Source organism: Podarcis pityusensis (genome assembly GCF_964106645.2).
Source record: "Podarcis pityusensis genome assembly, chromosome: 8".
Lineage (NCBI taxonomy): Eukaryota > Metazoa > Chordata > Lepidosauria > Squamata > Lacertidae > Podarcis > Podarcis pityusensis.
In genome coordinates this window covers 64,355,958-64,369,803 of record NC_138033.1, presented here as the reverse complement: position 1 = coordinate 64,369,803, position 13,846 = coordinate 64,355,958, and the positions used below count along the sequence as shown (strand labels likewise).

Sequence of the window (13,846 nt, the reverse complement as noted above, 5' to 3'; positions counted from 1 at the left end):
CCCGGGGCGTTCTCATTGGCTGAGGCCCGCATACGTCACGCTGTTGGCAGTCGAAAGAGTTAAAGTGTTAGCTTAATGTGTTCTTAATTCTCCCCATATGGCCAAGTCTGGCTGCACAGGAAAAGCTTTGGCTGACAATCTACCCTGAACAGTGGCTAGGGTAAATATGGACGCCATCTGTGCAGTGCTTTAGACGGGTGGGGAGGGGATTGGAAATCACATATGAAATATCAGGGTCTGAGGCAGCCAAAGTTTTAAATGTATCTTACCAGAGACAGAAAAGCACAGATGTCCATAGGCAAAAGGCAGGCACCCCTCTGCCTGTGGAACGAGCTGCACAAGCCTTTGAATCTGAAATAATCGGGCACTGGGGTGGGATGGGGGAGATGAAATCAGGGGTGCGGTGGTGCTTCCCTTAGTTGGTTCTGAGTAGCTGGTTGCTGTAGCAACCGGTCCTGCCTGCCTGATGCTCAGTGGCCTGTGCCTTGAGCTTTTCTAAGGGACTTTGCTTCGCTGACTGATTTGTTTGCATGGCGGGTTGTGGGTAAGAGAGTGAGAGCTAAACCCAGTGCAATAAAATAAACTGGGCAGGCTTGGAGGAGTAGCAAAACTGAGCCGTGGAATAACGCTTTGGAAGTTCTTTCTCCCCTCCCCACCTGGTGGGCGCCAAGGCTGGAGAGACGGCTTGGTTGCCGAGTTCATTTTCGGTGGGGGTGGAGGTGTGTGGCCGCCTGCCAGGAAGGGGGAAGGCCCAGAAGCGGGAATCCAGACGGCGAAGGCACATGAAACGGACAACCCTAGGAAGCCGGTGGTAAAATATACAACGCCCAAGGGAGGCTCTCGGCTCTGGAAAGAAAGAAACGTGGAGGAGGCCAAGAGGCGCATACTTTGCTCTCGCCGCCTGAGTGGAAAAGCTTGAGCAGTGGGAGTCTGGCTGCTGAGCACCAGGGCTTTCTCACTCCCTTCCTGAAGGGTGCAGAGCAGCGCTGAGCCCCTTTCTGTTTTGATTCCTTTGCTTTGTGGTGCTGTGACTGCTTCTGCTCTCTGGACTGCTGTCTGCCCACCCACCCTCCCATTGCACCCCCTGGGACTCTGGCTCCGCGAGAGGCAAGGGGATGAACTCGGTCCTGACCAAGTATGGCTCCCCACCTCGCACCTGGCTCAACCTGCGCTTGGGAACAAGTAAGTGGTAACAGTCATGAAATAGGCTGGGGGTGGGGTGAGATCTGCCGCTTCAGGGCAGTTAGCTGCAGCCTGGTGTTTTGTGACGGTAAGGTCTCTGCAGCCTGGAATGGGTCTTCCATGTTCAGGAGCAGTCTACGCCTGAAATAACTGGTGCTACGGGCAAACGGGAAGGCTCTTCCTTTCATGCCTGGCTGGTGGGTTTTATTGAGATATCTTGGTGGCCCTTGCAGGAAACGGGTTGTGGGGCTACATGGGGCCTTTTGTCTCATCCAGCAGGGTTGCCCCTTGAGCTCTTTAATGCCAGTTCAGGATTTCTTCTGCCATGCACCCCACATCACTAACATTCACAAGTGCCATAGTTTAAAAGTGCCTTGAGCTCCTTGCAGATGATGACATTGCTTCTCGGACCCCAAACGGAGCAGTGAGAGACTCGGGGGGGGGGGGGGGCTGTGCTTACCCAGGCTTCGGTTTCCTTGGCATGAAGGTCAACAGAGACTGGTGTCATTAGGATGTATGGTTTTATTTGCACATATCTACAACCTGAGCATAGGATGGAGGGGCTCACAGCATTAACTCCCAAACAGATCTTGCTTCCCCATTAGGGTCCCAAGGTAGCCCCAAGTCACGGCTTTGGGTCCAGCACAGAGCAAGGCATGCCTCTGCATCTCCAGCTTACAGCACAGCCAAAAAACACAACCTCTTGTCTCTTGTTCTTCTATCTTCTATCTATCCAGCTAGGTGATGGAGCTTGCCCCCATTTGTCTCTATGACAACAGAACAACCTCTTTCTAATATAAATGGCAGCACTTAATCATTGCCTTAACAATGAATCGGGTCGGGCTGTTTTCCTCTTATAGATTCTAGCCTCACCTATACAGAATCACAGGTTTGGAAGGGGCCCATGGGTATCATACACACTGACTCCTCTAAACCTGTAGCAATATCCTTTGGGATCCGTCCAAAGGCCTAGCTGTCCGTCATCCATCCTCTCTGTGGCCAAACAGATGATTCTGGAAAACCTGCAAGCCTGAGTGTAACAGCAGACTCCTCACTTGTGATTCCAAGCAGCTGGTATTCACAGGTATTCTGCCTCCTGCCCTGGAGGAAGCATAGGTCCTTTTTGACTAGCCTTTGATAGCCCCATCCGCCAGGTATTTGTGTAATCACCTTAATAAAGCCATCCAAGTTGGTGGTACTTCATGTTGCCCTGAATATTCATCTTCCTCAGATGACCCTGCTGGATTCTAGCATTATTAGAGAGGAAGAAAAACTCTGTTCACTTTCCCCACCTCGTATCTAATTTTATACACCTCTATCAAGGGTCCCTTCTTTACTCATCCTGTCCTATGACGAAAGTTGTGGCCAAAATCAGTTTCTTTTCCCACTGGAGGGGAGAGGGCTAAAGACCCCTTTGCCTGGGTTTCTGCTTGGGCAGGCCAGTGGCAAGCTTATCTCGCTAGCCCTTCAGCCTTGCTCTGGGAAAACAACAGTGTACAGTGGCCAATGAAAACTATAGACTGCTGAGATCCCCGTAACTCCCAAGAATGCAGCCATCCTATTTAGCACTGGGCCTGTCGAGTTCAATGCCACTACTGATCAGCAGTGGCTCCCCAGGGGTCCAGATGAGACCCAGTGCCCCCCTACCCCGCATAAACATTGAGTTCCCTCCTTTACGTATGAAACCAAATATGTGGCTTTTGATAATGCAGCGATTCTGAGCCAGAAGTGGGAGAGAACTGGTGATTTTATAACCCTGGCTACCTCTTTGGCAACTAGGACAGACAAAACAAACTGTTCTGAGCATTTCCCCCCCTCTCTTAAAATAAGCAAAGTAGACACTGATAAATTAGCCAGCTGGAAAAGGGTTCACCCTGCCCGCTTTATTCTCCCAAATCATTTCCTTCCCTATTATAGGGAAATGCTGCTCGTTTTTGTGCCTCTCAGGAATGAAGCAGTCCTTAAATGTTTTCATTAGCTGTTTTCTTCCTCCTCCTCCTCTTCTTCTTCTTCTCTCTCTCCCCAGTCCCTTCTTCTCTCAGACCCAAGAAATGTTGGTGATCAAGGCAGGGAATCCAGCTGGCACCCCCCCTCCCCTTGCACTGCTGAACCCGGGGCAAAAGCAAGAGGCAACTTCTCCCCGTTTTGAGATGCTGGGGAATGTCTCAAGAGCACCATTCTCCACCCAGGGCTGCATTCAGTCTTATCAGACTGAATTCTCCACCCAGGGCTGCCTTAGTTTCCCTGATTACAGCGGTAGAGCTTCTGTCCCGTTTTCTAACATTCCTTTCACACTGCAGTACCCATTGTGTTCTGCAATGGTGGCTTTTGGACCAAATATACTAGCATGCAGTGCTAAATTTCGTTCACCCCAGTGGGCATGGTGTGGCACAATGATGACTCTGCCATTGGACAATGTCCCTCCCCACTTTTCACACATGCCTGCTCCTTTTCTCCCCGCCCTCGCAAGATTCCCCCACCCCCGTGAAAATTGCAGGAAAGAAATGTACAACCTCCCCAAATCTCGTCACTTTACTCTCATGATTTTCCAAGGTTCAAGGTGCTTCAGACAGATTAATTTTTTTCCTGGAACCAAATCGCATGGAAATTAGCACTAGACATGCTTTTCTGGAAAAGGCTTTTACATTGTGTGAAAGCTGAAATATAATGCAGACATTTTGGACAAGAAATGGAAATGGAACACTGTGCAGCCCAGACCTGCCTCGGCTAGGCGAACGTCCCAAGGACTGGCCAATGAGCAGCCCAGTCATTCCCCTGAATGAAGCAGCTCCCTCAAGCAAGTAGATCCTGTGGGCTGCGGAGCCCGCACCCCAAGCTATTAAAGGAGCTGTGGCCCTGCTGGCTTCAAGAGGGGTGGAAGATGCCATCCTATTGCCCGTGCTGAGAAAAGACTGAATTCTTTTCCTACCTGGAGTGCAGGGACACCATCTTTCTTTTCCTCAGGACAGTCCTGATCAGTGGTCCCTTTGTAAAGAGCTTGCAGCTCATGGGAAGCTTACGAGGCAGACCATTGGTTCATCTAGCTTAATACTGTTTGCACGGACTGGCAGCTACTCTCCAGGGTTTCAGGGAAGGGAGCCTTCGCCATCCTAACTGGAGATGCCAATGGGGAATGAATCACAGAATTGTTGTGTTGGGGGGACCCCAAAGGGTCATCTAGCCCAGCCCCCTGCAATGAGCCTGGGACCATCTACATTTTTTAAAACAGGTGCTCTACTCCCAAGCTAAGGCCCTTCCCTAAATTCTCCTTCCAGGCCGAAATGAGTTTAACATACCTGCCGTTTTGAGTTGCTTAGAATAGAAAAGGCATTTGTCTTGCCACCACTGGTGTTAAGATGGACCTGATCCGGTGCCATGTCAGGACACTTGGGTGGGTTTTAAGTGGGCTAGGATGAACCTAAGAAACATCGTTGCTGGTGGCTTCATGGCATCATAGAATGGCAGGGCTGGAAAGGAACGCCAAGGGTCATCTAGTCCAACCCCCTTTCGATGCCAGAGCCGCAGATACGAATGTGTGCGTGGGGATGAGGACCTGTGTTTTGCTTTTTGCTCTGAGAACTTAATCCAGACCAGGGCAAAGCCAAGGGTCTGGATGGTGCTCATCACAACCACAAGAAACATTTAATTTTTTTTACCTCCCCCTTTTTTATTTTTAACAGGCTGAAGAAGCTTGAGGTTTTTCGCGGTGCGGCTTCTCACGCAAGTTTCCCAGGACCTGGCACTGTTCAGGCAAGCTCTCGTTGCCAACAGCCTCCGCCTCCCCCCCCCCCGCCGCCCCTTGCACACAGACACTCTGGTTTTAGCACAGCTGGCTTTCTGCTTTTTTTCTGCAAGTGGAAAAAAATAGCAGGAGATTTAGAGCAAGCGCTGTGTCCTCCCGAGGAGATGGCTGCCTTAAGGAGCAGAAGAGAGCCAGTGCAGTTGGGTATACAGAGTGTTATCGGGTCTGGACTGGGGAAACACGCTGAAAGCTCCTGAGGTTATTGAGGCTAAAATATTATCATTCCATGTATGTGTCCCCCACCCCACCCCCTTTCAGGGTGTTGCTAGGTACTTAAAGGAATCAGAGATGCAGGCCAGTTATGCAGTAGATGCCTTGGGAACTCCTTGCCATTTGATATTGCCATACTCTTTTTTTGGCACCTGCTAGAAACATTTTTTTTTAGACAGGCCTACCCAGAAATTTAGAAAGTTGATGTGAGTTTTAGTTTGTTTTCAGTTTATTATTTTAGCTTTTTGAAAGTCTTAAATTGTTCTTACTGATAACTTTTATCTTTTTTGTAAACTTCGAGGGTTTGGTTATTTTTTACAATCAGGTGGTGTATGACTCTAAATAAATAAATAAATATGATGATGGGTGGCTTTTCATACAATTGTAGAGTTGGAAGGGATGCCAGGGTCATCTAGTCCAACCCCCTGCAATACTTGAAAGATGGCCATCCAGCCTCTGTTGAAAAACCTCCAGCGGATGAGACTCCGCCACCTTCTGAGGTTGCCTGTTCCACTCTCAAACAGTTCTACCAACAGAAAGTTCTTCCTAATGTTTAGTCTGAATCCCCTTGTCCTCTGAATCAATTGGCTCAGGTCCTGCCATCTAGAGGAGCAGAAAAGAAGTTTGCTCCATCTTCCATGTGGCAGCCCTTCATATATTTGAAGATGGCTCTCATGTCATCTCTCAGTCTTCTCTTCTCCAGGCTAAACATACCCAATTCCCTCAACTGTTCCTCATAGGCCTTGGTTTCCAGACCCTTGATCATCCCAGTCACCCTGCTTGTCAGTATCCATCTTAAACAGGGGTGCCCAGAACCTCCAAGTAGACACTGAACAAGGCAGAAGAAAGTGGCACTATAACTTCCCTTGATCTGGACATTAGACTTCAGCCAATGCAGCCTAGAATAGCATTAGCTTTCCTTCCTTCCTTCCTTCCTTTCTTTGCTGTTGCATTACACTGTCAACTCCTAGATCCTTTTTACCAGCCCTGGGATTTGAGACTCATCCTGCTGCCCTATAAGCAGAATTGAGCAAGACTAAGTTTAAAAAGGGAACAGGGGTGAGGAGGTCTGGAAATCCCCACCCCTGCCAAAACAACAACAACAGGCTATTATAGCATCTTCTTCCAGCACCCTAGTTTCTTATTGCCATTGAAGGTCTGAGGAACCCTTCACAATCAAGGCTGCCGGGACCAGAAACAGCCCATCTCTGTGTTCCAAAAGTGATGCAATGCCCAGGAGCTGGGTTTTAACATCTGTCTCACACACTTGTGTTCAAGGTCAATCAAGTTTGACAGGCAGAGAAAAGAGAGAGAGAGGGTTCCAGGAGAGAGAGAGAGAGAGAATGAGAACACATCAAGAAGCAATGCTTGTGGCTCTTTTTCAGTCCTCACAGTGGCCAAAAACATGCCCCAGTTGACATCAACAACCCTTTCCCCATGAATTTGTCCAATCCTCTTTTAAAGCCATCTAGTTTGGTGTGGCCATCCCTGTCTCCAGTGGGAGTGAGTTCCACACTTTAACTGCATGAAAAAGTCATTTCTCTTGTCTGCCCTGAACCTTCCAACATTCAGTTTCATTGGATGTCCATGAGGTGCTCTCTGGCTAACTTATTTACGGCCAGCTCCACACCCCTTTCCTTTGATCAGGGCCTAAAAAACCCCAAAGCCAGCTGAGAATTGTATCCACCTCACACTGAGCCCCTTGGAGAGAAAGGTGGGGTAGAAATTAAATAAAGAAATAAACAATGTGCTTTTGGGCTGCGAAACTTGACCTCTTAAGTGTGGGCCAAGGAGGCTGGGAATAGGGGTTCAGCGTGAGGCCAGAGAAGGTGGCTCAGATTGGCTCCCAAAGCATCCTTTACCTGGGACACAACCTTGGACAAGATGACATTTTGGATCCCTTCCAACTCTACAGTTCTGTCATTCCAGCCCCAACTTCTGGCTTTGCAAGCCATTTGGCTCCAGGGACCACTTTTCTCTGTGAGTTCACCCCTCTCCCCTTCTCTATCTTCCTTCGCTGCTTGATGAGGAATGCTGGGGCCTTGTCAGAGTTTCCATCCATTCGGGCCGAGGTGTTTTAAAAGGCAGGATGGCTGCAGCTTGTTCGTTCCAGGCTACAGTCTGGTGCTCTTGCCTGCCAGGAGGTTCTCCTTCCAGAAACCTTTGCTGAAAGGGGGAATGGGGGTCGGTGGCTGAGAGGGAACAGCAAGAATCTGCTTCTCAACGAAGCCCAGCGAAGAACACACAATTCCGATTTCTGTGGTGTGAATTGTACAGAAAGAAGGGGATATCACCAGGTTGGAGCACGGGAGAAATAATAATAATAATAATAATAATAATAATAATAATACCCCGTCCATCTGGCTGGGTTGCGCTAGCCACTCTGGGCTGCTTCCAACACATACAAAAACATAATAATGTGGTACCTCAGGTTACAGACGCTTCAGGTTACAGACTCCGCTAACCCAGAAATAGTACCTTGGGTTAAGAACTTTACCTCAGGATGAGAACAGAAATCGTGAGGTGGCAGCGGGAGGCCCCATTAGCTAAAGTGGTTCCTCAGGTTAAGAACAGTTTCAGGTTAAGAACGGACCTCCAGAACGAATTAAGTTCTTAACCCGAGGTACCACTGCAGAACATCAAATATTAAAAACTTCCTGATTTAGGGCTGCCTTCAGATGACTTCTAAAAGTTGTGTAGTTCTTTATCTCCTTGACATCTGATGGGAGGGGCGTTCCACAGGGTGGGTGCCGCTGCCAAGAAGGCCCTCTGCCTGGCTCCCCATAGCTTCGCTTCTCATAGCGAGGGAACAGGCAGAAGGTCCTCGGAGGAGGACCTCAGTGTCTGGGCAGAGCGATGGGGGGTTGGAGACGCTTCTCATGTGTACAGCCTGAAGGCCAGCCTGGGAAATCATCCTTGCAGAGCTAAGCGCGGGGCCTCCATGTTTTGAGGCAGCCTACCTGTACAGGGCAGATGCTGGAGGCAAGCAGCAGGGGTGGGCTGTTGCCTCCACAAAGCCCATAGATGAGGGGATGCGCAAAGTCACCTTGGCTTGCCAGCGTGGAAGGACAGGACGCTGAGGTAGATGAACCTTCAAGGCTGCTTAGTTTTTGTGGTGGGTAAGAAGCCTTGGGTGTAAGCCGCCCCTCTGCTTCTGCCTAGCAGTTTATCTTCTATGAGCCAAAAATAAGTTCTGGGTCCATTTTCAAGGGAAAGAAAGAAAGAAAGAAAGAAAGAAAGAAAGAAAGAAAGAGATATTGGAGACAGGTTGGAGACAGGTTGGCCTTTCAGAACAGACACCCGCCTCTGATGCCAAAGAGCATTGTGATTCCTCTGATAGATGAGCCTTGTTTCCAGTGACCTTTGCAAGTTAAATAGAAAAATGGGATTTAATTAGGCATGCAGAACAAGAGGGGGACTTGGTTGTGCCCAGTCTGTTTGCACAGATCCTTCTCTTTACCTCCCACCTGGGCAGGTGAGTGTGTGCTAGAATAAAAGGAAAGCAACTCAGTGCATGCAGTTTCTCATCCCTCAGCAAAAGCCCTGCTGCCCCTTTCTTCTCTCCCTTTGCACATTTCCCCATGCCACCCCACCGCCCAGTTTTGCTTCCCCCCTCCCTTTGCACATGCATGCTGCCTGTATTTCTGGGCGTGCTGTAGCATCGGGTTGAAAAGGAAAACCAGCTGTAGAATCCAAGTCTGTACAAAACCAGCAAAGGCGAGTTCAATTGCCAAAAACTCATTTTGGGCGGCTGAGTCAACAGATGGGAAAAAAAAGTGGCTGACTTGGAGGAGCATGTCAAATTGTCTGGTGGGCAGCAAGCCAGGTCCATAGAAGAGGGCAGGTCTGTGGGGCAGCCAGCTGGGGTAGGAAGTGTTCTTTCTTTCTTTCTTTCTTTCTTTCTTTCTTTCTTTCTTTCTTTCCTGGAAGTGGGACGGAAGCCCCCAACCCAGGCCTGTGATGGGAAGCTGGCAGAGGTATAATTTCAAGGAATGGGCTGAGCCTCCTGCAGTTCCACCTTCCGAAAATCCTTCCCTTTAATCTTGACTTTTGAGGATTTATCAGAGCAAGCTTCAAAGAGCCCTCAAACCACATGCCACTTGCAAACCCTGCAGTGTGCTATAAGGCTATTCCGCTCCGCAAAAGGGAAGGGAGGCATGAGGAATTGGGGGGTGGGGGGAGAGAGAGAGAGTGTAGCATATTCCTTGGGAGAAGAAGCTTTGTAAAAGTTAAAAAGACTTTTGCTCAGTGGGCATTCCTGCTTCAGAATGGGGTGTGCATGTGAGGGTGTGTGTGTGTGAGAGCTGACAAGTGATAAAGACCTTCTTACTAAAAAAAACAACAACCCCACAAGTGTTTAAAATCTAGCCTGGGTGCACTTTGCATGGTTGAATTTACACAGAAGCAGACCTGTGACATCGGTTCCCATGGCATTGTGAGCTGCATTGGAGCAAAGAGTGTTGCCAAATTTCAACTGCTTACCATTTACACTTAACTTTTCTGCATTTGGCGTGTTTTGTTTTTACCGCTGCCAGTAGTAACATGCTGAGCGAGGGTAAACATTTTCTAATAAAACTGACCCAGAGAAGCATATTTAAGGACCTGTGTAGATTTTTCTTTCTCAAAATGAAAAAAAAGAAGCAGCATGATGGAATGAGAAAAAAATACTCCAAGGAATTCTCTACTAAGTCCTGTATTTGGGGGTATCTTTTATCCTGGCCAATGGGAAAAAAATGTCTTGTGAGGGTTTTCAAGCGAAAACTGAGCTAGGGAAACAGAATTCAGTTATTTTCATCTCTCTCCCTCTATTACATGCACACACAACTCATTGGAGGCCATTTATTTATATACATTGGAATTTCAGCTTGGGGTAGTAAATTGTCACCCCACCCCAAAAAACCCTTCCTATGTAAGTTTTCTAGTTTCTGATGAAGAATGTTAACGTCCTCAAAGAAACTAGGCTGAAGATCACACCAGGTTTCCAATTCCATGATTAGACTAGATTGCAATTGTTACATTCCTTGCTATACACCAAACTGAAGGGCACTTCCACTATGAGGAAAGGCACTGCTAAAGTGTTTTGGACATTGTGGTGGTGGGAATGGCTAAGCACAGATGGAATATGAAGAAAGATTTAGAAAACTGTACATACTAGAAAAAGAAGTACTACTTCTTGACACTGTCTAACTCTCTGCCACAAGATGTGATGGCCATTGGCTTAGGTTTAGGAGGAAGTATGGTCGATCAACAGCCATGATGTCCTAGGTGGCACCTCCATGTTCAGAGGCAGTCTGCCTCTAAATGAGAGCTCTTGAGATTAATGGCAAGGGAAGACTCTTGCAATCATGCCTGGCTTGTGTTGTTGTTTATGTTTAGTCATTTAGTCGTGTCCGACAGAAAAGCAATGACAAACCTAGACAGCATCTTAAAAAGCAGAGACAAAGGTCCGTATAGTTAAAGCTATGGTTTTCCCAGTAGTGATGTATGGAAGTGAGAGCTGGACCATAAAGAAGGCTGATCGCCGAAGAATTGATGCTTTTGAATTATGGTGCTGGAGGAGACTCTTGAGAGTCCCATGGACTGCAAGAAGATCAAACTTATCCATTCTTAAGGAAATCAGGCCTGAATGCTCACTGGAAGGACAGATCCTGAAGCTGAGACTCCAATACTTTGGCCACCACATGAGAAGAGAAGACTCCCTGGAAAAGACCCTGATGTTGGGAAATTGTGGCTCTCTGCAAAACTTTGCTGCAGCCCACCATCCTTGCCTGACCTCTGAGACTGCAAGCACAGCTTTTGGCAAGAGGCCAGAAGCATGGCTGATGCAAATCCCACTGATGTCTCTGTGGTTTTGTTCGCAACAACCCTGTGAGGTAGGTAGGTAGGTTATGCTGAGAGATGCTGACTAGTCTGTGGTCACATAGTGAGCTACGGGAACCCACCACCAATTATGCTTGGTCTCGGGTCAGCATTTCTGTTCAGCACTAGACTGTCACTCTTCTAGTAAACAGGTTTTTGTGTGTGCGTCAAAATATTCTGTCCTCTTGAATTGGGAGATAAGAATTGGGCTTCTCATAGGATGCAATGATGCTCCTTTCTCTCATTATCTCCTGCATCAAATTTAAAATCAGCTGCCTGACTCCCACCTTGGAGACAATGGTTCTCTTCCCATGTATGATTTCGACACTCCTTGTTTCTTTCGAAATCTCATTGTAGGGACAAGACCGCCTTATTTTGGTTGCTTTCCAGCAAGATTTCTTTTTCTTTTTCTTAAATGCCCACCATAAGTCTGTCTTGTATCCTTGGCTGAGATCTCTTTCATAAATGATGGAAAGCGAAATTTGTAAAATGTCTGTAGGAGGCACGAGAAAAAGGCCCTTTGTCCGCCTGGGTGCGCAGAACATTGGTCAGTTTCTTAGAAGCTCTTTGCTCTCCCAGAAACCTCCCGTTTCACCAGGATGAATGAGCCACTTGTCTGTACATCTGCCGGAACCTGCTCCTTAAGGTGCAATCCTGACCGGCTACGGCTCAAGCCGCGGATGGAACTTGGGCTAAAAAATGTTGCACTCACCACCATCCCAGGCTGGTGAGACACAGAGAGAGGGGATCACCCTTTGGGCCACTGAGCTTTAAGGAGAAGCCACGCTTCTGGGATTCCTCTATGCAAAATGTTTCTATACTGGAAGAAACGAGGGGCGTACGAACTGGAGACCCTTCCTGCGGACTTGACGGAGCTGGAATGCGCAACAGTGGAGCGCTTTTCGTGGAGTTCAACTCTGGATATCACGCAGGATCTGGAGGGTAGGTCAGGCGCCCTGTGTGCCAAAAGCTCGAGGGATGAGGTCACCCAACCTGGCGCTCGCTTCCCAGAGCCAACCCAAAATTATGCAAACAGTTTTAAGAGTCTTATGCAATTTATTTCCACAATAAGAAGTTGCTTTCTTTCCCCGCTTCCTTTACCTCCCCCTGCCAGGATGCGCCGGGGCTGTTTTATTGCAGGGCAAAAGAGTTTTACAGTTTTAAACAAAAGTGTGAGGTTTGGTAAACAGGCGGCTGAAAATCAAAGTTTGGGTGCTGCTGGGTCCTGCCGACTGTCCAAATATTTGGACAGCAGTTGCAGAAAGGATGAGGATTAGTTCAGAGGCTTGCACACTTTCGGGACGTGGTGCTTGTCTAAATAATAGCAGGAAAAGAGGAAAACAAAGCTTTAAAGAACAATGTGAGCAGAGGAGGAGAATCTTGCCAATCTTGTGGTTTGCTTTTCGGGGGGCTGAGCTGATAGCCTCAGAGTTGGGACCAAGTTGGATGGCTTTAAAAGAGAGTCGGGCAAATTCATGGAGGGTAAGGCTACAAGCCGTGATGGCTATGCTCTGCCTTCATGGCTGGAGGCAGTAATGCTTCTGAAAACCAGTTGTTGGGAAGAGTTGCTGTTGCACTCAGGTCCTGCTTTCGGGTTTCTCTTTGGGGTGCATCTGGTTGGCCACTGCGAGAAGAGGATGCTGGACTTTGATTGGCCATTGGCCTGATCCAGACGGGCTCTTCTTGTGTTCTTACAGATGCTGTTGGACTCCTGTCAACATGGCCAATGGCCAAGGACGATGAGAGATTTATTTATGTATTTCGTTTGTGGATTGCGTCTATATCAAATAGAATTTCAAGTCCAGCACAGATACAGACTGAGATTCAAATTTTCTATAGGTGTTTCCATGGGTGCTCTGAGGGCAGTAGAGATGGCATCTGGCTGATATAGTGACAGGAAGGAGTTCCAGGTGTTGCCACACTAAAAGCCTGATTCCTATGTCCTGTGGAAAGGTCCTCCTGATGAGATAGTATCTGCCAAGGTCTCCTGCAGAGTTCAGTGATCGGTTGGATCTATCAGGAGTGAGATGATCTGTTTGGTATCTTGACCCTAAGCTCTAGAGCAGGGTTTCCCAAGCTTGGGTCTCCAGCTGTTTTTGGACTACAATTCCCATCATCTTGGACCACTGGTCCTGCTAGCTAGGGATGATGGGAGTTGTAGTCCAAAAACAGCTGGAGACCCAAGTTTGGGACACCCTGATCTGGAGAGCTTTGCATTACCAGTACCTTGAACCTGGCCTACTACTTAATGGGGGCCCACCAACATCTGGAAGGGACACCATGTTTGACCTTGGACAATCCTTTTTAAATGTAGGTCTGTGGACCCCTGGTTGGTACCTGAAATAGAGTGCTGGCTGTATGTCCTACTTGCACAGGGCAGTCCTCTGTTTTGAAGGGCTGCAGCAGGAGGAGAGTCTTCTGCCTGAAGGTGTCCTCTATTTGAAGGCTGTTCTTTCAAAGTCTGGATTTAAAGATAAGGAGTCATCAAAAGGGAGAGAAGGGAGAGGGGCCTCTTTGAAGTTGCTAATCTTCTGTGAACAGCACCTGGTCACACCTCTCTCTCTCTCTCTCTCTCTCTCTCTCTCTCTCTCTCTCTCTCCTCTGGTATCTGCCTTGGTTAAAGGCACTGCATTTCTTAATTAGACAGCAGTAATATGTTTGTCCCTGATGCTGGTCCTACCCAATGGCATTAGTGGGCATAACTATTGTAATTGCAGTAGCTCAACTCGATAGTTAGCATGATTTCAGGAGATCTACTCTGAGTAGCTGGATGCAGCCTATTATTTGGATGTT

The 13,846-nt window shown here is 48.0% G+C and overlaps 1 protein-coding gene across 4 annotated transcripts in view; it reads left to right on the top strand.

Moving 5' to 3' along the window:
• Positions 1-557: 557 nt before the first annotated feature.
• PLEKHG5 (pleckstrin homology and RhoGEF domain containing G5) overlaps positions 558-13,846 on the top strand; it is a gene marked incomplete at its 3' end in the record, with an annotated part of 101,105 nt that continues 87,816 nt past the window's right edge. The window contains exon 1 of one of the 4 annotated variants that reach the window (XM_081017138.1): positions 558-1,182. In XM_081017138.1, coding sequence (XP_080873264.1) covers positions 1,116-1,182 — 67 coding nt within the window. In that variant the 5' untranslated portion in view covers positions 558-1,115. Of the gene's footprint in view, positions 1,183-11,613; positions 11,996-13,846 lie in introns of those variants that run through there. The other 3 variants (XM_081017137.1, XM_081017136.1, XM_081017135.1) reach the window with 3 other exon arrangements.